This window comes from Notothenia rossii (genome assembly GCF_949606895.1).
Source record: "Notothenia rossii genome assembly, chromosome: 7".
Taxonomy (NCBI): Eukaryota; Metazoa; Chordata; class Actinopteri; order Perciformes; family Nototheniidae; genus Notothenia; species Notothenia rossii.
This window is the reverse complement of record NC_136905.1, coordinates 78,186,613-78,213,474: the sequence shown is the minus strand read 5'-3', so window position 1 is coordinate 78,213,474 and position 26,862 is coordinate 78,186,613. Positions and strand designations below refer to the sequence as shown.

The window sequence follows — 26,862 nt, the reverse complement described above, 5'->3', positions numbered from 1 at the left end:
TTAACTCACTGAAAATCAGTTACTATACCTGTCGTTTTACAATAAACATATGTTATGATGCCTTACATTATATCATTTTACATTGTGTTTTATCTCTTTACATTTTACATATATAGATGAATTATTTTAGCACTTTACTTGCACAATTGTGCCACTTGCTCTTTTTAATTTATTTGTATGTAAGTTTACTTCAGGCTGAATTGTTGGATGAGCCTAGGGTTTTAAACATTTTTTAAAACAGTGAACAGTCAGAACCAGAAACATGTAGGTTTACACGTACGAGGAATTTGACTTGATGTCATGGTGCATACATAACAAAAAAATATTAGAAATAATACAAAATATGATAAACAGTGAATGGAATTTTAACAGATACATCTTAAATAAAATCCCTTTTTAAGCATTCAAGATTATAAAGCAGGATCCAGGACTGATTACAAATTGCATCTGTCTTACTGAATGCTGCCTATTTCAACGTTTTATGTAAGTTGATGTGTGTCTGAATGTTGTTTGTTTCATTAACTTCTTGCTGTTTAGCTTCAAGTCTGTGTATTCCTCTTTCATGTGAAACTGTTTTATGCTGCTCGGTTGTTACAGGGTTTCTAAATCTCAAAGGGAAATACTTGTGTTTAAAAAAAATCTTAGTTCAGTTTAGGTAAAGTGTGACAGGTTGAGGCAATGCATAGGGCTCATGAATGAGTGTAAATACATCTTCCAATCAGGGGGTTAGTGGTTAGATTCCTAGCCCCTGCAGTTAACATGTTTAAGTGTCCTTGGGCAAGATGCTTAGCCCCAAATTGCTCCTGTAGGCATGTTTTAGTTGCTTTGGATAAAAGTGTGGGCTAAATTATTTTCATTTAATCGTTTATTTAGCAGGGACAATGCACAGTAATGAACACTTAAAACATTCAAATGTGTCAAGCGTAACAGTGCCAGATTTAGCTTTTAGCTAATTTCCATCCGCAGTCCCTCACATAAAACTGAAATGAAACATGAAAATTACATTTTACAAACACAGCAAAAACAAAATACATGATACATTAATGATATGTAATGTAATGAATATTCAAACATGTGACCACAATAAACATACTGTTGACATGTTATAATGATGCACACTTATGCCCTTACTCAGTTTGTTTATGTCAGAGTAACAAGTCAGAACATATTTAGCAAAGACTGTATCAGGGGTTTTGGGAGGATCCAGTATTTTAGATTTGCAAGAGAGAAATCAATCCTTTGCTCAAGCCATTATTTAATGATAAACTCAATTGGTTGTTTCTATTTCATAGCGAAGTTTAAAAGCCAAAGTGGAAACAAGGGACTTTTTTAAAGTGATAAATCTCTGTTGTAATCAATAGATAACAACACTACATGATAAACCCCCTTTTTTGTAGACTCACCCACGCAGTCGGGAAATGCATATTAGTCATCTCTTTTACTAAGAGATTACAATGATAACATCTGTTCTTCATAGCCAGATGTGTCGGCCATGAAGTGTAAATCTTGACAGAAACTGATTTTTACTGTTGGTTTTAAACATTAAGATTATAGAGAGCTTGGTATATTTTATCAAGAGGGTGTGGGGCTGAAAGGGCAGATCTTTTATAAGAAAAATACTGACACCAGATGCCATGCCTAGCTAATATCAGGCAATAACAGAGGAGCAGATCTAAGTCATAATAAGTCATCAAGGCCATACATGAAATCATTAAGAAAGTAGTTAGTAGTTAGTTAGTAGTAGGTAGTAGCTAGTAGTAGTAGTAGTAGTAGTAGTAGTAGTAGTAGTAGTAGTAGTAGTAGTAGTAGTAGTAGTAGTAGTAGTAGTAGTAAAACTCGAATTTTATTTTGAGATCAAGGATACCTGTACCTCATTGGTTACTTTCGCTATGACGTATACACGGGAAGTGGCCACGCAAGCGAGCGGAATCATAACATTGCATTTGAAGTCTCTATACTCATCCATTTATCGTTGAATTTCAGATATTTCAATTAAATGTTTACATGCCGGCTGTTTCTACCTATATTTTAGAAGCAGAAGATATAGAAAAATATTATAATATGTTACGTGTGATGCTGCTATGAAAGAAAAACATGCTGTTGGTCGCTGTGGAAGCTAACCAACAGCAGCTAGCTAGCATATGGCTGTTCGGCTGTGATGAGTACCACCGTGCAAAGTAAGTGAAATACTGTCATTGTATACACACTAGCTACTTAAAAGCGTTGTGAATATTATGTTTGAATTCATAAGATTACTACTTCACGTCTCTATTGTTGATTAAAGGCTTAAATGTGACGCTTAAGGAGTGAGTATAGCTAGTATCGGCCTGTTTGCTTCAGGGAAGTCAAACAGTGCCTTATGAAGTTTGAACTTTTACCCTTTAGATTCTGCATCACATTCACATGCACATGTTTATTGCACAAACTAGCAATTTAAAGATATTTATGTAGGATTTCAGCAAGTCTAAGTGAAATGCTCTTTGAAACTATGGGTATTTATTTGTAAATGTTGATAAGTATGTAAATATAGCTTGTAAATATGTTGTATGATATCCTCTATTGTTTTATGTTGTTTTATGTTTCATATAGAACCTAATTGCTGCAGGTCTCCCTTGAAAAAGAGATCTATGATCTCAATGGGACCAATCTGGATAAATAAAGGTTAAAAACAAACCAACAGGATCTCAGATGTTTTTACAAATATACCTCCTGCAAAACTGAACATAAAAGTATTATTCATCAGTTTTATGGTTTAACTTATTGTATGCATTTAGACAATGTTGAACTATCACTTATGACTGTTTTAATTTGATAACAGTTTACTGTATGTACTAGTTTTAACAAAAATACCTTATGGAAATGTCATATTCATAAAGCTACATTTCTTAACTCACCATATATTAGGTTGATTTTTGATTTAATGTGATTTACTATGATTTATATTAACCTTATATAGTTTCCTGAAATAACTATCGTTTTTTGTATTGATTGGAATGCTTTGGCTGATATAAATCAATTTAAAAACATGACGTTTCTGTTGTGTTTTTCAGATGACAAGAAGATGAGCAGGAGGTGCGCTGACAGCATGTGACACAAACAGCTTTCCACTCATCACACCCCCCCCACCCCACCCCACCCCACCCCAAATAAAGATGCCTCGATTGGAAGAGCTGGCCAACGTGGCCCTGAGGGTGCCGAGCATCCTGGTGCTGGACCTGCTGTATAAATGTGACATTGAAGGGCTAACGGAGCACCTCAAGGCCAAAAATGATGACATGCTCTTCAAATACAAATATGTCATCTGGAACATGTACTACATTGGTTAGTATGCACATGAGGAGATATTGAGAATGTTACATTCAAGGTAGGGTAGGTAAGAATGGAGAAACCAGCTCGAGTGCGCTAGAATTTGAAAGTACGCAGCCAAAATAAATCTGCCCCTTCCTTCAGACTTCCTCACAGAGCCCCTCCTCCAACACTCACGAACGCACACATGACCAATGAGGGCACGAGATAAGTTTGTGCACAGATGGAGGGCTGTCGTGCTTTTTACAGCCCTTCGGCTTCCACAGATGACATTTTTGTATGTATTTATTGTCAAAGCATTGAATATATTCATTGCTTTCGGGATGTTAAGAGCATTCCATGCAATATAACAAAAAGTGTTTCTGAAGTGAATGACCTACCCCACCTTTAAACAGGAGAGTGTACGTTGACACCATGAAGTTGTTTTACTTTTCATTGATTGTTTGTGAATCCACTTTGTGTGCCGTTTATCGTTTAGATTTTTAGAAGAGACTAGTATTTTCATTCCTGGCTTCATTAAAACACGGAAAACATGACATGAGCATTTCATTTGTCTTCCAGGGCATCTTCTTAACTTGGTGGTGTTGGTTCTTCCTCTGAGGCACATTGTGACGCTCTACCTCCACATCCTCGCTGCGCTCCTCCTGTACATGGGGCATCAGATTTCAAAGTGAGCTTCTAGTAATACTACAACTACATATATTATTTTGTAGTCATGCAGATTTGTTAGACTAACATCTGTTTTCTCTCCTGACAAACTTTGACATACTCAGTGTATCCAGCATGTCTGTGGAGAAGGAAATCACTTTAATAATAGGTGTTTGAGACTATACCTCATTTATTGCAAACATTTTCAAATGTGTCATTTATTGATGTGCCCAGTCTAGATAAAACATTCAAATAACCTAGTAGTACTAAATAAATAAAAATATTGGCAACGTTTGGTTTTAAGATATCCTAAAACAATTGGATGTTGTTTTTTACTGTTCATTCCCCAGGGATTATGTCCGTGACGAGCTGCAGTACGGTTATGAAGGAGCGGTGTACCTCGACTCTCTAGCCTTCAACAGATTTGTCTCTGCAATGACGAGTGAGTCCACAAACTAAGCGCACATGTTAATATGAAGCATTTACATTCATTTAGTTTCAAATTCAAAAGGACTGTAAATAAATAGCATGTCAATGAAAAGCCTTCTCAGCTTCATTCATAATGTTTGGCATGTCTTTTCATTTTGTTTGAACATTTAGAATCAGAATCAGAAACGGGTTTATTGCCAGGTAGGTTCTCACGTACGAGGAATTTGACTAGGTGTCGTTGTGCATACATACAAATTAAAAACAAACATTTTTAAAAAAGAACACGGATAGCGAACTATATTAAGAACACTGTAATACAAATATAGTAAGATAGCAATCAAATAAAGCAGTACTTTACATTGAAATAGAATGCAATACATTATAGAATATAAAGTATGTGCAGTAAGCAAGTATTTATGAACGGATAAAGATAAGTTTTTTGCTTTCGTTTCATAAAGTATAGGCATAAAATGGTCCTCTTGTGATTTCCTGTGCAGGTCAGATTATTCTCAGCACGCTGTGTGCCTTCCTGATGAAGAGCAGGAAGGTGTGGCTGTTCTCGGCTCACCTGCTCCCCCTGCTGGCCCGACTCTGCTTCCTGCGGCACGCCACGCTGCTCACCGTCAACACGCTCTCCGTGGGACTCACCGCAGCGGGGATCACCGTGTTCCTCCTCGCACATCTCTTTGTGCCGTACCGCCTCGCAAAGGCTGCCTATTCAGAGCTGCTGCAGCTGGAGGTACTCTTATTCTGAGATGTATTTATATTGAAGCACTTTCTCAATGCATCCTGTTTCTCATACGAGCTATTCCGATTATTTTACTATTTTAGACACACTTTGTTCATCCATCTAACCATGTTTCAATACTGTTTACTTTTTATTTTGAAAATGAGTGTTAAATAATTATCAAAAATAAAATGTTCCATTACGACAACATTCCTGTGTTCTAATACAAATAATTTGTAATTGTTTGCTATCGAATGTAACACACAGTTGGTTTGTCACACAAGGTTAAACCAATCCTGTACTTACTGTTTGTAATGCTCTTTTCTTCTCTATGTGTCCTGTGTTTCACACTGTCCACATGAACTCGTCCCCTCAGGTGATCGAGCTGTACCGACTCCTGGCTGTGGGGATCTCTCTGTGGAACCAGTTTGCCGTCCCGGTGCTCTTCAGTGTTTTCTGGTTTGTCCTCTTTGTCGTCCAGCTGTTCTCAGACACCATGTCCACCAAATCCTCGGCAGCGGGATATCAGGGAATCCTCTTCTTCCTGCTCACAAGGTGCACCTTTCACGAAATACATTTACTCAAGCACAGTTTGCATAATGTGGGTTATAGATAGTCAAAGATACGAGTACTTCTCCCACCTTTCGTGATGTGATTATGTGGATTATTATTCCTTTGTATGTGTATGTGACATTAGGCAGGTCATATGTTTGTAATAACTGTTGTTGTTGGTTTATTGCACCCCTCAGTGTGTCTGAATGTTGTGCCACACCGTACTCCCTCCTGGGTCTGACCTTCGTGGTTTCCTATCTCGCTCTCGGGCTGCTCAACCTATGCAAGTTCTACCTGGGAGGTCACGCAGCCGTTCTGAACGAGAACGTCATGCACAGGTGAGATCTGCAGGTGTATAGTATATCCTAATATAGTTAAGTCCTGTGCTGTCTGCAGGTTATAATCAGGGTGTCCGCGGGGTCTTAAAAAGTATTAAAAGTTGATAACTCAATTTAGCGAAAATGAAGGCTATTAAAAAGTATTAAACGGCATTTCCCAAGGTATTACATTTTGTAGCTTGTTTTCAATAAGTATATCAATTGTCCAAAGAGGTTGTATTCTACAGTCTGCCTGAATGTAATCATTGCGTAGGTGTGTAGTGTGATTCTGTGTAGTTTATTTATGGCATCCCGTTGGATTTGACGTCATCTGAACAGGACATCTCACGCTCACTGCTTGATAGCGCGCAAAGGTCCGTTTACGCCGGTTGCTAAGCAACATCGTTATGGGGAAATGCAAGTCTGCGTCCAAATGGTTGGAAGATAAGGAGGAAGGACAATCCATACTGTATATAGTCAATGTGAGGTAAAGTGTGTCGCCAAGGTAACCGGTTAAAACTCCAAGTGGCGATGAGGTCTTAAAATGTATGGAAAGGGTCTTAAAAAAGGTCTTAAAAAGTCTTCCATTTGAATTCAGGTTTCCTGCATAAAGGCTGATAATATATAACCAATTCACTTCCATGTATAGAAAATGTATCGTATACTATATATATATAAACAATAGAGTATTTTACAGTTTCAAGTTCATATCTGAAGTAAACCTGATTTTATGGAGATTCATCACTACAAAGCAACCCCCATTGCATTTTAATAAAATGTGCACATTTAAATGTCTGTTTGTTGGTTAGTTCTATATTTGTGTGTTAGTTTCCTTCTTGTGTAGAAAGTTTGAGATTTATTTTGTGCCTCTTTCTGATTGTGCCTGTTACCACTGGGTGGTAGTAACTAGAAGCAAACGTGGCACGTGACTTTCGAGAAATGTACTTTTGACTTTGCTCAGGGATTTCCTGGAAAACTTCCTCTCTTTGTTTACTCCCCAAACAGTGTCAACAACAGGTGGCAACACAATCTTAATTAATTGTTCTGACCAGTGTTAATGTCTTTTTATTTTCTGTTTCACTTTCAGTTAATATTGTTGTTCTTTTATTTAAGGTGTCTTTTGTACATGATCACTTGTGTAATTAAACAAAAAAGTAAAACAATGTAAAAACAATATGGTAATAGGAAAAAGTGATGAAGCTTTGTTGCAAACAAAAATGAAAGCTTTTTAAAAGGGAGCTTTTAAAAAAAAAAATCTATTTATTCCAATACTCATAAGAAGAGAGCGCTGTTTGTATGGGTGTATGTTTACAGTCGAAATGATGTCATATGTCCAGCCCCTATGTGTTTCCCTCTCTTTGATGATAATCATTGTTTACGCTTGCTGTGTTCAGAGGTGTGACGGAGGGTGTTACTCTGCTGCTGCTCGCTCTGCAGACCGGCCTGCTGGACATGCAGGCCCTGCAGCGCACCTTCCTCCTCAGCATCATCCTCTTCATCGTGGCCACTTCCACCCTGCAGTCAATGATCGAGATAACAGATCCGGTTATTCTGGCGCTCGGTGCATCCCGCAACAGGTAACGGCTACTCCAGTCATTACCATTTATTATGGCGAGATGCAGATTAAGATTTTTGAGGTTATAGGCCAAGAAAGTTCTCTGATCTTTTTCTCTTTTTCTCTTCTGTGCAGGAGTGTGTGGAAGCACTTGCGTGGCATCAGCATGTGTCTGCTCCTGCTGATTTTCCCTGTGTACATGGCTTATAAAATCTCCAAGTTCTTCCACATGGACTTCTGGCTCCTTATACTGGTGTCCAGCTGCATGCTCACTTCCCTTCAGGTAGGATGTGTTATTTAGAAGGAAGGAAGTTGGAATGTGTTTTTTTTGGACAAGAGTTGAGTGGAAGTTATAAAACGTTTTTATCATCACGTGTTTCAAAAATATTTAAAATATCATCCCGCTAAAACCTTTTATTTGTTTATCTTTTCTTCAGAATAAGAAAATAAATTGCTAGATACATTTCCCAACTTACGACTTCCAAGATTCTATAATCACATAAACATCTACATTTAAAGGTAGGGTAGGTAAGTTTGAGAAACCGGCTGGAGATACACTTTTTGTTATATTCCATGGAATGCTCTTAACATCCCGATAGCAATGAATATCTGAAGTGCTTTGACAAAAAATCCATAAAGAAATGTCATCTGTGGAAGCCGTGGTACTGTAAAAAGCACGACCAATCATCTGAGCCGGCCCGGCTAAAGTAACTGGATGGCCTACCTGCCTGTCAGCCTTCCATCTGTGCACAAACTTATCTCTTGCCCTCATTGGTCATGTGCGCGTTCGTGTGTGTTGGAGGAGAGGCTCTGTAAGGAAGTGGCAGATTTTTTCCGGCTGTGTATTTTCAAATCCTAGCGCACTCGAGCTGGTTTCTCCAAAATTACCTACGCCACCTTTAACACTTACATTTTTTTCCAAACACATCTGAAAAAAGTAACTTAGAAAATTAGTCCTGGCAAAAAAAAAATGTCTCCCACAAGATAAAATATTATACACCTTGTAAAATAGATCAAAAAGTCCTACTATGAAACACTGCAACATAATTTCCAACATGAAGCCCATTATTTATGCTGTTCTTGATTAAAATGTCCCTGTTTGTTCCAGGTCACAGGCACCATGCTGATCTACTCCCTGTTCATGGTGGAGCTGTTCCGCCGCGACCCGATCGAGAGCCTCGATGAGGTGATCTACTGGGTGAACGCCGTCAGCCGCGTGCTGGAGTTCGTGGTGGCACTGTGCGTGGTGGCGTACGGCACCTGGGAGTCGCTGTTTGGCGAGTGGAGCTGGATGGGCGCCTCCGTCATCATCATCCACTCGTACTTCAACGTTTGGCTCCGAGCTCAGTCCGGCTGGAAGAGCTTCCTGCTCAGACAGGAAGCGGCGAAAAAGATCAACTCCCTCCCGCTGGCCACGGCTCAGCAGCTGCAGGAACACAACGACGTCTGCTCCATCTGCTTCCAGGTCACTCACCTACCGTCCCACTGGGGAAAATACAACAGCAGAGCACTATAGAAAATCTGGATACAAACACGCAATACACTCTTAAATACAAAAACCCTTTTTTACCCTGATTTGGCCATGAAGAGTGTCTTTCAAATCAAAGTGTCTCCACAACGTCATAAAGAAAGACGGCACACCTCTGCAGTCATTTCTGTTTTTATCTCATCGTCAATCAGTGTTTACGCTGTTGTAAAAACTATGACTTCATTTGTTAGTCATCAACCTTTTTTTTCCATGACTAAGACGAGACAGTGACAAGGCCGCACAGGCGTAATTCATTACAGATGTGTCAGTATCGACATCCAATTACATTGTTGACAAAAAGACAAGACTAAATGTAGCTTTCAAAATATAAAGATTTACTTTTTTACAATCGGAAATATAGAAAAAGAACACAAACAATCAAAAGCAAAATAACCCAGTGTTCAATCTGACAATCTTATATATCTATTCATATACAAAATCTCTACACAAGTATAGAGTGATGTTGTTCATTATCAGTAATGTTCTTTCACAATGCCGACTGTAACATAGACTGGGTACATATTGTACTTTATGAGCAGCTCGATCTCGCTCTTCCAGTTCAGCTGCACCGCTCCTCTCGCTGCTCAGGCACGAATCTTTGGCCTCCAGCCCGTTTGTTTTTTAATCAAACCGGTTTAAGATGTTCTAACTGGTCCTCAATAAAGATGACAGGTTGAGTGTCAAGGAAGCAGCTAAAGAAACGTTTATAATAACAGAGAACATGTGTGGGGGAGCCTTGACATTCGCTGGTTCAAGAGCTTTTCAAGTAGCTTTTTTAAAGAAAATGTAAATAATAAAACAAATTAATTTTAAAAGGAGATTAATGAAGAGAGGTAACATTTTTTTTAAACTGTATTAATTTAATTTGCTCATATTGTTTTCCAAAGAAGTCCAATAGTGCTGTACTGTACAGTATTAATGTTTAAGTGTGGCTAATAAGTACACTAACAATATACCTATTGATATAATAAAGCATATTATTATATATATAATACAGACAAAAAAGTAAATAAGTAAAAACCAAAAAATAAAAATCAGAAACAAGCATTAAAAACAGCTTTATTAACACAATTTAATATCTCTCTATAAAACATATTTTAGACACCTAAAACAATACATTTCAGTTTAAGTGTACGCAATATTACACATTTTTTCACCGCTTTATCGTGCTGTCACACAGCCCTTTTTCTTTTAACTATGATATCTTCAAAGTCACCAAACTCCAATAACAAAAACAGTGACTTTTTGGAGTTGCTTAGTTTGTGTGATGGTGTGACTTCTGTGAATCCCAACTAAGGCTTTTAGCTAAATACTGGTCTCTAGTTATTGTTTAAGTGGGTTATGTCTCTCACCCTCACAGGAAATGAGCTCTGCTGTGATCACATACTGCGGACACTTCTTCCACGGCAACTGCCTGCGCAAGTGGCTGTACGTGCAGGAGACGTGCCCCATGTGCCACCAGAAGGTGCGCCCCAGCCCCAGAGAGAGAAACACAGCTTCAGGAGACGCTGCAGAGGAGGAGGCAGCTCCCAGAGACACGGGGCCGGATCCGTCTGCACAACAAGAGGAAGATCTGAACCAGGACAACGGCTCGTTACCAGAGACGCAGAGCGATGCTGTGACTCCAGATCCTGCAGAGCAGCAGGAGGAGATTAAAAGCTTTGAGGATGGAGATTGTGCGAGAGAAGGTAAAGACAAACAAGATGAAACTCAAAGGGAAGCTGTTCAAGGTCTTCGTTTCAGCTCCAGTGGAGATTTTGTTGGATTTGTGAGCCCCTGCTCTTCAGGGGGAGATGCAGAATCACCTAATACCTCTCTTTCTAACATGCACAACGAAGGTGAGAAGAGTGGCATAGACTCACCGCCGCCATCGACATTAGAGCGCCAATCTGCCTCATATGGAGCAGAACGTGAAGACAGCAGCAGCGCTTTCTCTCCTGAAAACAGGGATTTTAATAAACACAATGACTGTGAACGAACAACCAGATCATGCAGCCTTGAATCAAACAAAAATCTTGAGGCATGCGGTGTGAACAGCCAAACCTCAGTTAAATCTTCTAATAAAAACTCTGAATTCTTAGACTGTGTTGAGGATCCTGAAAACCATAAGGGTTCTTCCTCCTGCACACGCTCAGAGGACAGTGACTGACTGCATCAGTGCCTTGGGAGGATGTCAGAGGGGGATCTTCCATAATGAAGGATTTAAACACATTTGCCTTCTCTCTGTGTTAACCAATCAAAATGGTCTTTTACTGGACAGTATAATGAATGTTAAGGAAATAACATGTTTGTGTTTAATATGGGCTACCTTCAGACTGCAGGCTAAATGCTAAAACGTTATAATAAATAACCACCATTAATACATATTATACTGATAGTAGTTTTACTGTTGTCAAACAATGCAATGCTAATTAAAAATGTTCACTTTTATTTAATTTTAATATTTTGTTTGTTATAATAATTGATATAATTGGTTTGATCTTTTGCATTATTGGATAATTATCATTTTGGCCGCTTCCATATATTGGGTTTTGAATAAGGTCTGATATTGGTAACATTTGAAAAATAAATAAATCAGGAATGATCCCTTGCAGTGTGAACGTAGCCATAAAGAGACTGAATTGTGTTGGGTTAAAATCCCTTATTGTACAACTGTAAAGAAATTAAATTACAATTCATAGAACTGATTTACAACTATGAAACAATTATCTTGCATCAATATTTACCAAATTCTAGAAGGTTACAGGTAAATATGTTTACTAATAAATTACATTTCAATGTAGTGCAGTTTCGTGAAAGCAATATGAATGGAAGTTTCAGCATTCGTCTCTTTAATTCATAAATCAGCCTTTTGTTCTGCTTCTCTGTCTCCAAGTATTACGTCTGCTTTTCATTTTTTAACTGAAGCCACTGATTTAATAAATTCATGACAGGTGCACACAGTGAGTCTGACTGAAGTTTAAACTGAATATACACATACATTTTACATGTTCAAATACATTTGACATGTTCACATACATTTAGAATCATCATCAAAACATGTATTTTGTGTAGGTTCTTTTTTGTGTTGCACCTCGCGAACACACGGATAGTAATGTACTCTTGTTTTTCAGATCATATGTTTGTTTGTAGGGGTTTCCCTGAAAAAATGTAATACAATAATTACATGTTTTACATTTTTATAGCACATAACACCATTAAATTATAAAAGTATACAATAGTTTACATTTAGCAGTGAAGTTAAATACATAATAAAGAGAGCAACTTTGATATATTCTCTTGAAAATCATAAAACATGCTTAAAACACTATTTTACATTATTAATATAACTAATAACTAAATAATTATTAAGCGGCTGTTTTAAGTGATAACATCACCATTTAAAAAGCGAGTGCTTAATAAAAAGATCAGTTAATTAAACACCGACATGTCCAGTCCAGACTGGTCCTTGTACATGTCGTTGTTTCAAAGCAGTTTTGTAATGGTGCGTTCAAACCGAAGCCGAAGCGAACTCTTTCGCGCGGTGCGATTACATGCAAAGTGAACGTAAAGACGCGAAAAGGGCGAGTTCGCGCAGGTCGAGGCGAAGTGTGAACGCGGTGTGAGCGAACTGCCAGCGCAGCGCCCGTCACTCAGCAGCACCGCCTTCTGCTCATAAAGCCCCGACACAAGCACATCGCCGCAAGTTGGCTAACAGCAGCTTTGTCGACAGTGGTTACTTCACCTCGTTTAGCCTCAACCGGCGGATACACCATCTGACAAAATACTTGGTAACTTCGCTGTAAAGTGAGGGTTTATCGAAGGATAGTGTCGTTTAAAATAAGCTGCAGAACACTGCCAGCTATCTTTGTTACGAACTCCGCGCATACGTAGTTTTAGCTCGCTAGCTAACGGGCACTAGCTCGAGAAAGAAAAGGCCGTTGAGTTGACCCAGAGTCAGTTATTTAACAGAACGCGGAATAGTCCTGGCACATCACGTTTGCCTTGGATAGGAAAAAACTTCAATTTAAAGGAGAAAACATTGAAAGAAGATGGCTTTGAAAAGGATTCATAAGGTAAGAGCATTTCACTTAGCTAACGGCGTTAGCACGCCGGGCTAGCCTCCCACATTGCTGCTCTTGTACCCCTGAGAACATGGCGGTGAAACAAGTGTTTTTAAGTTTCTGTTTGCACTCGTTTTGTGTGTTAACATTTGAGTGAGTTGAAAGTGTTAACTGTTGGTGGACACGTCTTAAAGTCTCATCGATATACACGTTTTAGATAAGATGGCTCGCTAACATTAGCAGTTTCGGTTACAGGTTCCGTGTGTTTGACGAAGTGAATTGGGGAAAAAACGAGGCCTCATTAACTGCCCAACACTTCATACCTTTACACACATCATATAAATGGTCCTTGGGTTATAGTTTCATGCCTTTACTAGATACTTTGTTGTTATTACTTCTAGTTAATAGTTCCTACATGTTGTAATACTCCACCAGAACCCATGACTCATAGCACAAACTAGATCAGTTCATGATACACTTCCTTGGTATGTGATAGTTTTTGTTTTGCGTCTGTGAACATCACAGGGTGTGTTCTGGCATTTAAATGGAGGACACTGGCAACATGAGATTGAAGTACAGATCCTGAAATGTTCGCATCCATGCTTTATTTCTTCACTCTGCTGTATTTACCAGGATCTTCTTTCAAAGAAATCCATCAACTTACTTGTGAAATGTTGCGTGTCAGAAGGCCGGGGTGGGGCTGAAAAGGAGCTGTGGACCTAAAATTAACATTAGAGGCTGTTGTAAAGGTTCTTGGGTGTCGTCTTGCTGTTAATTTGGGATAACACGGTGGCCCCCCCCTTCTCTCTCAGAGGAACTGTATGAACCTTGAGGGTTGGGGCAAGAGATAACAACACTTGCCAGGATAGTGTTGTGAAACAAACAAGACTACATGGACATTATTGCTGTGACCCAACCTTTTAATTACTCTTAAACTGATTTCTCCTTTGGGTTATAAAAGGTCTGATGGTAAACCATGTCCAAGGTGTTGTCTTTATATGTCTTCTGTCTAAATCGCAAAGATAATTTCAACAACAAAAAGCAGGAAAATAAACCTGTTTGTATTTAATCACAAACTCGCACATTTTAAGTGGACACGACAAGTAACTAAAACTGTTTTACATTATCCATTGGGAGGATATTTGTTTTAATCTAAACTCACAATAAAAAAAAACGACTTTCCCAATTCTCCATTTGGACATTTATACCAAGGGTGTTAAGTGCACATTGATTTCAGGTGAAGTCTCTTCATCAATCTGTCTGTTAATACCATGATGTCTAATTGATTATTGTTTTAAACTTCTTCTCGTTACAGGAGCTGAACGACCTGGCTCGTGACCCTCCAGCACAATGCTCTGCCGGCCCAGTGGGTGATGACAGTACGTGTCAAATGACGTCTTTGAAATGCCAGAAAATAGCATAATTAGAATTTCCAGCAGACCAAGGCTATATCTTTAACTTAATCTTATTTTTTTATTGACCAACACTCTCAAAGATGTTCAGTTTATAATCACGTATGCCACAATGAAATACAAAATATATCTTCACTTTTGATCAAACAATAAGCACATTTTCCAATAAGTGAATGATTACAGCTAAATAAATACCTTTTTTTTAATGCTTGATTTTTCACATAATCTGGTGTTTTTTTCCACACAATCACTCATGGACACCAAGCATCTTTACACATTTCAAAGGAAACAATCCCATCATTTATTTAATGATCATTAGTTGATATGAACATCTGGTTAAAACACAGAGGATCCCGGTGAACCTTATTTAAAGGAGAAGTGCTTTGGGAGTTATAACTAATAGATGGCTACAAAATGGCTTGGAATATGAACATGTTCTATAAAGGGAAATGGTGTTGCATGTAGGCTGCAAACACCAACCTACTTCCCGTCAGATCACATACCTGTGACCTTTCCCTGGTTCCTAACATTTATACTTTTTGTTTCTCCACAGTGTTTCACTGGCAAGCCACTATCATGGGACCTGTAAGTACATACTTTATGACATAATTGTTGTTCTCTTGTACTTTTCAAAGAAGCATGATGTTGGAATTTGTCACAGAGTGTTGTGTTCCTGGCTGCTTTAAATATACCCACGAGATAAAGGTTGAAATTTGACTTTATGATGAGAAGCTGTGAACAGGAAGATTATTTATTTACTGAAATGTATGTAAATGTATTTCTTTCAGAGTGACAGTCCATATCAGGGAGGAGTTTTCTTCTTGACAATTCATTTTCCAACAGACTACCCCTTCAAACCCCCCAAGGTAAACTGAATCATCAGAGTTTCCTTTTTTTGTGCTTTTACAGAGATTTAAAGATATTTTTCATCTTTTTAAATGAAGTATCCCTCATGACAAAAGGCCTTTTCTCCACTTAGAAATATAACACCTTTTCAATGTCAGACACTGGGGTCTATCATGTATGTTTTAAAAATAACTTTTCATGGTGTATTTCATAGTTAAGTTCCAGAGAAACAACATGGAAACCTTTCCTCTGAAATAAAAACAAGCCCAGTTGTCATAAACAGATTACCTGTTGCAAACCCCCATGAAGAAATACCTGTTTCCAGTATCTGACTGTTCAGCGTCAGTGCCTCGTGTCGGGGAATTTACATTGGATAACTTTGGCGTGAAGTGTGACGCAGCAATGTGTTACGTGTCCTCATTGTTTTTCTCTTTCTCTTTCAGGTTGCATTTACAACAAGAATTTACCACCCAAATATTAACAGTAACGGCAGTATTTGTCTGGATATTCTCAGATCACAATGGTCTCCTGCGCTTACTATTTCTAAAGGTACGGAAAACTCTATGTACTTCACAACAGTCGTGTCACTGATAACATGAGAAGCAGTCTGAAATGTTCACTCACAAAACTTACAAACACTTTTGATAAGCAAATAAACGAGGTCCACAAGTCATATTGGTGACAGTTACACAACATTTCATATATACATTCAAAACAAATTTTAAGTTTCAAATGTTTGTCTTTTATATATTATGAAATCCCTAGACCAAAATCCTAAATTTGAATAAGATTAATTTATATATATATTTTTCTCATTAAAACAACATTTTCAGCCATGTCAAGTTTTTAAACCTCAAGTGAAACACAAATGAATGCAGATGCATAATGTAATCTCTTATTATATAGTAATTCCATTGTGTTAATCCTGGAATTGGTTTTTATAATCGCTATTCATGCTCTTAGACTGTGTTAATGCCTAAATTGTAGACACCTGGACATTACATTCGTCACACAATCAATCCAGGGTGACATGCCGGAGGGCCTTGATGTGACTTTGGTATTTCATTAGTAAAACATTTGTATTTATTTTTCCTGTAGTTCTTCTCTCCATTTGCTCACTGCTATGTGACCCAAACCCCGATGACCCGCTAGTGCCAGAGATCGCACGAGTCTACAAAACAGATAGTCCGAAGTAAGTTACTTGTATATATTAAATTCATTTCAACTTTTCTCTCTCCTGAAATGAACAGACCTCCGCAATATGCACTCCCATTTCCTCTTTCATAAGGTTCCCCTAGCTAAAAGGAATGCAGTATTATACAACCGTCCTCCAGTAAATCACGAGTTGTTTGATGCTGTAGGTTGTGGTTTTGTTGAAGTGTAATTCGTCCTGCAGAGACTTGTTACTTTCAGTCTACATTCCATGATATTTTAAAACTGTCATTATTTGATATCATCCCCAAACTGCATCAGCAGGCAGCTGTAAAGTCACACACACACAGGTGTCTGATCCACAAACATAAACACAGAAAAGGATAATTCAAACTTTCTGTGCAGTGTATTTTGTTATATGTGCAAAAATATTCCTCATCTATTTCTCCATGTACAATGAAGAACATGTTTGACAGTTACTTTTACCAGACCCTATATTTAGCGCTCTCACTTAACACATTAGCAAGACAGCAATTGAATCACAAATCACAGTCAAGGATTACACTGCAGCAACAGAACAAAAAGCCTTCAGAAAGAAAAACATTGCACAAGTTCAGATGATGAGAATGCAGAGATCGAGCCTAAACATTCATGAATTTAAATGACAATCATTTTTAGGAAAGGCCTGAGGGCCGCAACGTCAGCTAAATAAAGGATGTAGAAATAAGGCGCATTCACACCGCAGTACTTTACCCACAAAGGTTCATGAGAACTCTTTAGTTCTCATGAACTAAGTACAGATCGCGTTCACATAATATAATCTCTTATTATATAGTAATTCCATTGTGTTAAAAATGTTTTACAATTGTTATTCATGCTGCTGTTAGACTGTATTAATCCTGGGGAAGGATTAGGGAAATGAAGCCGCTGACGTCACTTCTTCTTCTGCTTTGGGTTTACCAGCAGGCCGCAAACAACTTCACGGTGTATACTGCCACCCGAAGTCCCCGGAGTTGGGGACTGGCTTCTACTGAGCTTTTCTGCTCAGGGCTAATGCTAATAATGCTAATGCAAGGATAATAAAATGGCGGCTTCACAAAACTTTTTGGGAGTTTTACGGGGCGTGGTTTGTATTCCGCCCAGCCAATCAGACATAGGAACCTTTTTCTCTCACGAAAGTACCTGCTCTCTTGCAGGGACGGAAAAGGAGGTAAAAAAGGTTCTGATGAACACATTTTTAGTTCCGGCTCTTTTTGGTGTGAATGCGACATTTCGGAAATATATCGGAACTAAAGTGGGAAAAGTACTGCGGTGTGAACGCGGCTATAGATATGGAGCTTAAGTGTGTGACATTTTTCCTACCTTTTAAAAAAAAAAAATATATAAATCCAGAAACCCTGACATTTAGTGAAGTAGTTGCCCATTTGTAAGGAAAAATAGACTTAAGAAACATATACAATATTACCTAAAAACTGAACCTCATAAACTTCATGACAGATTTATCAGAAGTTCTGTTGCCTTAGCCTGCATTAGGTTTAGCTAGGTGTACCTTAAAGGTGGGGTAGGTAATTAACTTCAGAAACACTTTGTTATATTCCATGGAATGCTCTTAACATCCAGATAGCAATGAATATATGAAATGCTTTGACAATAAATACAGCAAAAAAAAAAAAATCTCTGGAAGCCGTGGCGCTGTAAAAAGCACGACCAATCATTTTTGCCGGCCCGACTAAAATAACTGGATAGCCTACCTGCCTTCCATCTGCACAAACTTATCTCGTGCCCTCATTGGTCATGTTGGTGTGTGTTGGAGGAGGGGCTCTGTAAGGAAGTCTGAAGGAAGGGGCAGATTTTTTTCCGGTTGTGTACTTTCAAATTCTAGCGCACTCGAGCTGGTTTCTCCATTCTTACCCTACCTTTTTAATAAACGTTATTTGTAATGATATTTCAGACTCCTAGCGAAATGTCATGAGTTTGAGTCTAGTGTGTAACCTAGTTTCACTCCGTCAGGTACAATAAACTAGCTCAGGAGTGGACAGAGAAGTATGCCATGCTTTAGGGTAAGGTCACGAGGCAGTGCTGCATCTTGCCTGTTGTTTGTGATGGTCACGCTGACATAACTGTGATTATACTAATCTCCAGTTATGTGTTTATCTAGCCTCCTGCTGTAAATAGTTGACCAAATATTTGTTGCAAATGTATTGACTCCACAGATGGAGTCTCTTTGGTTACTGCTCATATATGCCAGATCAATAGATCCAATAGTGGTTATTGTGAGGAATCTTTAAAAATGTTTTGCTACACAATCTACAAAATAATCTGTAACGCTACCTACACACCTTGTTGTCACAGCTAGCATAAGCAATGTATAAACTCTTTTTAAACGTGTGTTATGTTGGAGTTGAGATACTAAAAGCTTTTTTTAAATGTGTTCAGCATGACTCAAAATTACCTTTCTCTTAGGCCTGTGTGTTTCGCATTTTTGACGATAGGCTTATTAAACTTTTTGTAAAACTGGAAATTGTGTTGTAGCAAAGAAGCATGTAAAAATAGCCACTAACTCAAGCATGTAAAAGTTTGATTTTGGAAAATAAACCTTTTTTATTTAGTTAAGTTTGGTCAGCATCCATTATTTTCACACGTATCGTGACGCATTATGTTAGGATGGTATCTTGGTTTCCCCTGTGTTTATAAGGCAATGTGCTAAAGTGCATGTGCTTTCAAAAGATCCTAAATTAAAGTGTGCAATTACTTTTAGTTATCAATTGTTTTTGACCGGTCATATGCTGGCTTGCTTACATTTTTCTTTTCCTCTCTCTTTGCAGATACACCAGAATGGCAAAAGACTGGACACACAAATATGCAATGTGAGGCGTCGCTGGGAAAGCTGGTGGATAATGTTGTTGCTGGTTCAAACAAAAAAAAAATACAGGATTCTGATTTTTCTTTTTCCACTTTTTTTCTCCCCTCTTTTTTTTGTTTTGTTAATCAGAGCATTTTACCCCCTCGTTTTTTCCACTTGCGCGCTCATAAGAAGATAGTGTTTTCTCTCTAGGACACGTGCCAGTTTCTGTGAAGTTTCGACTCCCAGTTTGTTCGGAGTTTAAAAAAAATAAATAATATGAATCATTATGGTTCTGAACACTCAGCTTGAGCATGCACCAGTAAGAGTTGGTGATGTTATTCATTCACTCTTCTGCACACACTTAGTAGAATCTGATGCGACTGGCTGCATCCTGTGCGGACTGTCTTTACTTTACCGTACGCTGGATTCCTCAGAGCACTTATAGAGAAGCCTGTCTTTTGCCATACATGTAAATTGTAATGTTTCAAACTGATACAAATACATAAATCTGCTGCATCTTATTTTAAAAGTAGTACAAAATCTAAAACGAAATATTTGGGAAGCTGGTTTTGATGTCTGTCTGTTTTTCTGATCTTTAGTATAGCATTCTACTACCTGAGGAAAGACGTGTATCTTATTCCACTCAAAGTGTGTACAGAGAAGCACAGCAGTATATATCAATGTTAAGACAAACAAAATATAAGAACTTCAATGTTGTATTTTATGCATGTTAATAAAGTTAGGCTATTATATCTGATATGTTTCTGCAAATGTAGGTGGATTGTTAGGCTGAACAGTTGGACAATTGTGGTTCCCCTCAAAGGCTTTCTTTTGTTTCTTCTGTTATTTAGAAGCCAGTAGATGAGCTGTTAGTTTTATGCCCACTCGAACACTGTCTTCTTGTAGCCCTAAAATATTGATGCAAAGCTTAATGGTTGATAATCAACTTGTCGCTCTGTTTCTTTTTAGTTTTCCCTTCAATAAAGTTACTCAAAACATAAAACGAATCAAGGTTGTGCCTGTTTTGTTTTTCATTTGATGCTAATGTCTTTATATTCACAGCAAAATCACTCTCCTTTTGAGATGTATTGAGTGTTTATGACTGATTCGTCCATTGATAACCTTTTGTGCCTTTTTACAAAGGGCAAGTACCATCAGCTGTCTTACTTAATAAAACCTTGTTTTGGTGGTTTCTTTTAAATGTCTTGTAGGTCATTGCTTTTATGAAATAATGCCACTAACTAGTAGACAACTCAACAACTGCTTTGATAAAAATATAATTCAATAGTAGTGGGTTACTGTAACTGCATGTAAATAATTATTTGCAGGTACATTGGACAAAGATACACCTGTGTATTGATTTGTAAAAGGCAAGGAATTTCGATATCATGAGATAAACGGGGCAACTGTGACCGGTTGCTTGCCAAATAGTGAGCCCACATTTATCTGCACCGCTAAGCCTTATATTGGCTACCTAGCTTACTTCGTCTTCATCAGCCAGCATCCTTGATATCTGTTGCTCACTGAGTTGATTCTCGCTAAGTAGCCAATATAAGGCTTAGACATCTTGCCAAATAGTGAGCCTGTGTTGATGTATGAAAACTGTTAGAACCAGGTTAGAACTGGTTTATAAATGGTTCTTAATGATTAATAAAGTGTTTACAACCTAATTCATTTATTAATTAGGTTGTGAACACTTTATAAATCATTAATAAGCTTTTATAAGACATGAGATAAACGGGGCAACTGTGACCGGTTGCTTGCCAAATAGTGAGCCCACATTTATCTGCACTGCTAAGCCTTATATTGGCTACCTAGCTTACTTCGTCTTCATCAGCCAGCATCCTTGGTATTTGTTGTCCACTGAGTTGATTCTCGCTAAGTAGTCAATATAAGGCTTAGTCCTCTTACCAAATAGTGAGCCTGTGTTGATGTATGAAAACTATGTTAGAACTGGTTTATAAATGGTTCTTAATGATTAATAAAGTGCTTACAACCTAATTTATAACCTAATTATGAACCCGTTAAGAATCCTTTCTAAGGGTAGTCTTATTGTAAAGTGGTACCGGAATTTCACTAGTGTCTCAAACGTCCCTTCTGTGATGGCCCTTGCATATTTGGTTTTATTTCCAGCAAAACTGATAGTGTTTATATAAATAAAAATAACTGCAGATGGTGATTATTTATACAATGAATACACTCAAATCAACTATTAAATATAAAGATGTACTAAATGTTTACTACACACTTACAGAGAAATTAATTGTAAATTAAAAATCCTATATTTTTATATATTTTGTTTTACGTTTTTAGGCATTATGCCACAAGTGAGAAAAGAAAATATTTCCACATGTACAAAAATATTTTATGGGAATGCTATGACTCCCTACAACTCGCTTAAATATAAAAGTAAAACTTATTTTTTAAGAGGCTTGGATTTGAAACTAAGAACAATCTTAGAATAAATCAACTTTTGTTTATTTATTACATATAGCCACATTTATGAAAACCCCACCTTAGAAATACAAATCTAAATGATGCAAAAATAATTGCTAATCAGTGTAAAATGTAACATAATCAATGATTTAATGCATTTTTGAATGTCATTCATTTTAAAAACATGTGTATGTAGTAATTGTTTGTATTCATTATATACACATAGGTCCGTTTACTGGGTTATTTTGTATTGATTTATTTTAGCTATATTTACAATTTCTTGTTACAAAGGTTTTTTTACATGATTTAAACCTGCTTTGTCTTTTGTTAATTGTTCAATAAAGAAACTTTTTTTTTGCGCCAAGACTTATATCACCTGACTGCCACAACGTGGGTCACATGACCAACACGGAAACGGCTGTCAGGGAAACAAAAACAGAACCCTTACAGCATACTTTTGAGGAGTATTTCAGCCATGACTCTGTGTGGGACCTGTTACAGTGTTTTGCTGTGTTTATTGTTCGGAGTTTTACCCCGGGTTTGTTCAGAAACGTTAAGTTTAAACGGTAAGTGGAGCCTTTCAAACTCCAACGGTTCCGTGTCGCTGCCTGCGGAAGTACCCGGATGTGTTCATTCAGCTCTACAGAAACAGGGATACATCCAGGTCGGTTCATTATGTGATATACAATAAAGAAGTATTACTATTTCCAACTCCTGATTCAGAGACTTGATGCTGGTTTTCATGATAATTCCACTTAAATTGTGGTTTTAAGTGCATTACTTAAGTACACTTTTTGGATATTTTACTTTCGGTTTACTTCTCTAAATTATAGTAATAATAAAAATACGCAGAGGTTCAAATGAAGGCAGTGAATTTACTCAGGTACTGTACTTAAATTGTAAATGTGAGGTCATTTAAATTTGAGGTAGAGTTCTTAGGTTATGATACTTAACAACAATTTAGTTGGAAATGTCCTACTTTATAATATTGCTTGCTACATTATATTATGATATATCGAATTTTAAGCAGTTTAATTTGTGTACCCAACTACATCCCATAGGCTAATGTTATACTTTTACTTTATTTGTCCGACTTTTAGGATTAATACAGTTTCCTAGTATTTTATTTTAGAGCGTTTAATGAAGTGGATTACTCTCAGGCCCAAAACAGATTCATTATTTCACAAAAGAAAGCAACACTCACAGGTATTGTGGTCCAGTGCAGGTAAACAGACAAATACTTAAAAAGAAATGCACAATCAAAAGGAGCTGATTAAGACTATGTTGGTCTGATGTTGAAGTTGTAATGAAAATAAAAGTCATAATCAAGCAAAGCAAAATAGAAATGAAAATATGGTACTCTACATCTCAAATAGACATCTAAGTATCTCAATATTTCTTAAATCCTGATTTACTGCTCTTTTCTTGTCATGAAAAATGCTGCTCGATCAGCAGCAGGTAAAACAAAACCAATACTTTTTAAAAGTTATTTAAAGTAATTTCTACTAGCTAAATGTTTTCCATACTTTCTTTTAGGAGCCATATTTCAGGTTTAATGATGTGTCTTATCGATGGGTTGCCTTTGACAACTGGAATTACACAACCACATTTACTGTTTCTACCCAGCTCAGGTCAGTAAAACATGTATATTTATAAAGTATTTTCTGTATCCTGTTCCTGACTCCTGTTTTCTTCATTCACAGATCCAAACAGAAGGTGCTGCTTGTCTTCGACGGCGTTGACACGGTAGCGTCGATATGGCTCAATGGGATTGGTGTCGGGGAGACAGACAACATGTTTCAGAGATATGTAAGTGTTTGAAAAACATCACTTGTCACCGGCTTGAGCTTCAATATCAGGATATATGTATTTATTATCCTTGCAAGAATGGAAGTAGTCATCACACACAGAGCTGCGTGGAACAACTAGTTCCTGAACAGTGTCCTTGACATGCTGATATACAAGAGGGTGTTACTGTCACAAGATGCAGAATATCGGTTCAAAGCAGTATTCAATGTTTAGTTCAGATTAGCTAAGGCCTGCGTAAGCAATAAACATGACAGTCATATGCCTATCTCCATAGATTAATCACATAGCTATCATATGCCTAAAACAGTCCTGACGCTCTTCTAGGTAATCATAAATCCTGTTACGTACACAGCTACGTAGGGTTTTTGTTATCATGTGCTACTCTGATATTAGAAGGGTACATTCAGTATTTTCCCAACATTAAGGTCAATAGGAAAATAAGCATTTCACTATGCACATTTTCCTAAATGCATTATTCAAATCATGCAAACACGTCCGTTTCCTGGTGCAGGCCTTCTCAGTCAGAGACGTTCTGAAGGACGGGGGTAACGTGCTGAAGGTGAGCTTCCTGTCTCCAGTTCTCTATGCGTCCGATCAGAGAGCGCACTCTGCATACAGAGTTCCTCCGGACTGTCCTCCAGACGTGCAGCACGGGGAATGTCACGTCAACTTCATCAGAAAGGTGAGTTTACCTCCTGCAGCGTTTCACATCTCCTCTGGAAACCTGACAGTTAAACAACCAGAGTGATTACACAAACATTTTCATCCCAAAACATAGGACATAGCGTGTTGATAGGCTGCACAGATTGTACATTTTTTTTATGTAGGCTACATTAGTGAATAAATAAATGTGTAGTTCTTTTAGACATCTGCATCTTAAAGCTTTTTTTTTTTTAACAATTTGCAGATTCTAGCAATACTGATTTTTGTTGTGCAAGTGTTTTGTTACATTTCGCCTCATAGAAACTGCCTAAGTCATATTTTGGCCAAATTGAGATATCTGCCAAACTCTTGTTAGTCATCTCTTTGACTGAGGCATACAAAGATGGCGCCCCCATGAAAAACCGGGCTCGGCCGACCACAAGGGAAGCATTAGCTCTTCTCTTTGATTCAAGTGAGGAAGAAGACCGGTCAGGAAGTGAGAGGGACACCGAGCGACAGATTGAAGAATGAACGGGAGTTAAAGCTTCAAGGGCATGTTCTGATTCATGGGCAGAACTTTTTGTGAAAACCTTAAAATAGGGCTTAGGCAATGATGCGACGAGGCTTACCATTTAGTTGTTTGAGTTTTACCCCTTCACTAAACACTGACCTTTCTCACCCCAACCAGAATGATCTCCGCATTGTCTTTTTAACGAATGATCTAAGCATGCAGAACAAATCCCTTAAATCTTTCACAATAATAACACATTTAGCCAATGTTTCTGTGAAGGCGCAGAGCTCCTTCAGTTGGGACTGGGGTCCCTCGTTCCCCACCATGGGTATATGGAGGGGGGTCCGTCTGGAGGCGTTTGACGTCCTGCAGCTCGTCCTGCTCTCCTCCGTTCCTCTTTACAGTACGTCTACCTTAATCGCCAACGTCTTGTTGGGTAAAACCCTAAATACATAAAGAACGTATCCTCTAACACAGTGCTTCTCAAATCGGGGTACGCGGACCCCTCCGGGTACGTTGGAGTACTGCAGGGGGTACGTGAGATTTATTTTAAGTTAATGAAAAAAAAAAAAAGTAATGCATTTAAACAAACTACTAACAGCAGATGAACTACTTTACTCAAAAGTTCACAGCAATTCTGGATAATAAAATGTGTTTTTTAAACCAATCACTCTCCAGAGGGGCGTGGGGAGGGGCAGCTCATTTGCATTTGAAGCTACAGACACAGAATCAGCACTTTTGAAACAGGGCTGAAACAGAGGATTTATGGGATGCTGCAATGATCTGTTTGGTATTTCAGACAAACACTTCAGAGACATGTTTTCTATAAATCTGAGACCTATAATATATTGTTGAAAAATAGTATAATAGTGTACCTTTTTCCATTCATAGCCTATATATATATATATCTGTCTAGGTGTGAGCAGCTCTCAGTGGAGAGTCCATGTTGAGCTTCATGTCGATGCGCTTCAGACGACAAATGGTACAATCTCGCTCTCCATACCGGAGCTGGAGTCAGAGCAGATCATCCAGATGCAGTTTCTCCGAGGAAGGACCAAGAAAAGCTTTGACTTACACATCAACACGGTACTCCATACCAGAGTTCCCAACTGGTCCAGCCTATTTAAATACATGACAAAATACAGAGTTAAATCTGATAAGTAAAATCTGAACATTTGTTTTTTAACACTTAGATCTTAGATGTTTTAATGCTTTTTTCTTCTTTTCTCTCAGAGCAGCGAGGTGAAGCTGTGGTGGCCCAACGGACACGGTGAGCAGCCATCTTACCTCCTCACTGTGGGAGGCTTACAGGACGGATTCACGATCCTGAATACAGAGACTAAGGTCAGAGTTCACCTTGCAGTATTTAGACATTTAAGTGTACTCTGACAATTTTGCAGTAGTAGAATTGGCTGAAATTACTTGTTTGCCGAAATCTAAATCCCCAGATGCCTACACATTTTCACTCTGAATTATGAGCGAGATGGACCGTTTTTTTATTTATTTGTAGTTGCTTAATTTGACATGAAACAGGAGATTAGTTTATAGCCACGATGATTAGAAAAGTAATCGGGTTCAAAATGAGGTGTAGAGTTAGTCACAAACACTTATGTATCTTAAAGTGCTTTCTTTACCTCACCATTCAAATGTAAGCTCTTAAATTTGAAATGTCTAAATCTTGGGTGTAACTTTTCTTGGAAGTTTTTGAAAAGTGACTGGAGACTTTTCAACCATTCTTCTTATTGTGGAACATCATCAATCAGTTTTAGTGTACTATATACCTAATGATGCTTTCCATAAAGGAAACACATTTTCTTATCCAAATTGAAATGCTACTTCCATGTTGTAAAATACATCTGGATGCTGAGATTCAAATTCTTGGGATATACATGTTATTATAAATTTCTTCGCTTGAGGTTTCCAGGACACAAGCTTAAAATCATATTCAAATGTACATTTTCACACTTTCTCTAAAGATATTGCTGTCCCTTTTGTTTAAAGGATTGTCACATTTGCCACGGAGATTAAACTGAATTCCCAAACGTGTTTCTTGGTCTGACTGAACAACTCCTGCAGGTTTATTTCCGTACAGTTGAGCTCGTTC

At 37.9% G+C, this 26,862-nt stretch overlaps 3 protein-coding genes across 4 annotated transcripts in view; all 3 read left to right on the top strand.

Moving 5' to 3' along the window:
• The first annotated feature begins 1,877 nt into the window (after positions 1-1,877).
• Positions 1,878-12,000, top strand: LOC307046113 (RING finger protein 145). Its single transcript, XM_079692296.1, has 11 exons — positions 1,878-2,177; positions 3,051-3,321; positions 3,868-3,976; positions 4,305-4,396; positions 4,881-5,122; positions 5,487-5,665; positions 5,860-6,000; positions 7,374-7,556; positions 7,670-7,817; positions 8,643-8,999; positions 10,423-12,000. Exons 2-11 carry the CDS (start codon positions 3,153-3,155, stop codon positions 11,209-11,211), a joined length of 2,409 nt encoding a protein of 802 aa, XP_079548422.1. The 5' UTR covers positions 1,878-2,177; positions 3,051-3,152; the 3' UTR covers positions 11,212-12,000.
• Positions 12,001-12,709: 709 nt separating this feature from the next.
• LOC307045947 (ubiquitin-conjugating enzyme E2 D2-like) lies at positions 12,710-20,367 on the top strand. Of its 2 annotated transcripts, XM_079692013.1 has the most exons (8): positions 12,710-13,117; positions 14,421-14,484; positions 15,071-15,102; positions 15,306-15,383; positions 15,807-15,912; positions 16,462-16,555; positions 18,526-18,575; positions 19,341-20,367. In XM_079692013.1, exons 1-7 carry the CDS (start codon positions 13,094-13,096, stop codon positions 18,572-18,574), a joined length of 447 nt encoding a protein of 148 aa, XP_079548139.1. In that variant the 5' UTR covers positions 12,710-13,093; the 3' UTR covers position 18,575; positions 19,341-20,367. The 2 variants fall into 2 exon arrangements, with proteins under 2 accessions (XP_079548139.1, XP_079548140.1); XM_079692014.1 differs by lacking the exon at positions 18,526-18,575.
• Positions 20,368-22,185: 1,818 nt separating this feature from the next.
• manba (mannosidase, beta A, lysosomal) overlaps positions 22,186-26,862 on the top strand; it is an 8,364-nt gene continuing 3,687 nt past the window's right edge. The window contains exons 1-8 of the mRNA XM_079640851.1: positions 22,186-22,460; positions 23,333-23,427; positions 23,500-23,605; positions 24,117-24,287; positions 25,038-25,161; positions 25,675-25,844; positions 25,992-26,102; positions 26,835-26,858. Coding sequence (XP_079496977.1) covers positions 22,272-22,460; positions 23,333-23,427; positions 23,500-23,605; positions 24,117-24,287; positions 25,038-25,161; positions 25,675-25,844; positions 25,992-26,102; positions 26,835-26,858 — 990 coding nt within the window. The 5' untranslated portion in view covers positions 22,186-22,271. The remainder of the gene's footprint in view (positions 22,461-23,332; positions 23,428-23,499; positions 23,606-24,116; positions 24,288-25,037; positions 25,162-25,674; positions 25,845-25,991; positions 26,103-26,834; positions 26,859-26,862) is intronic.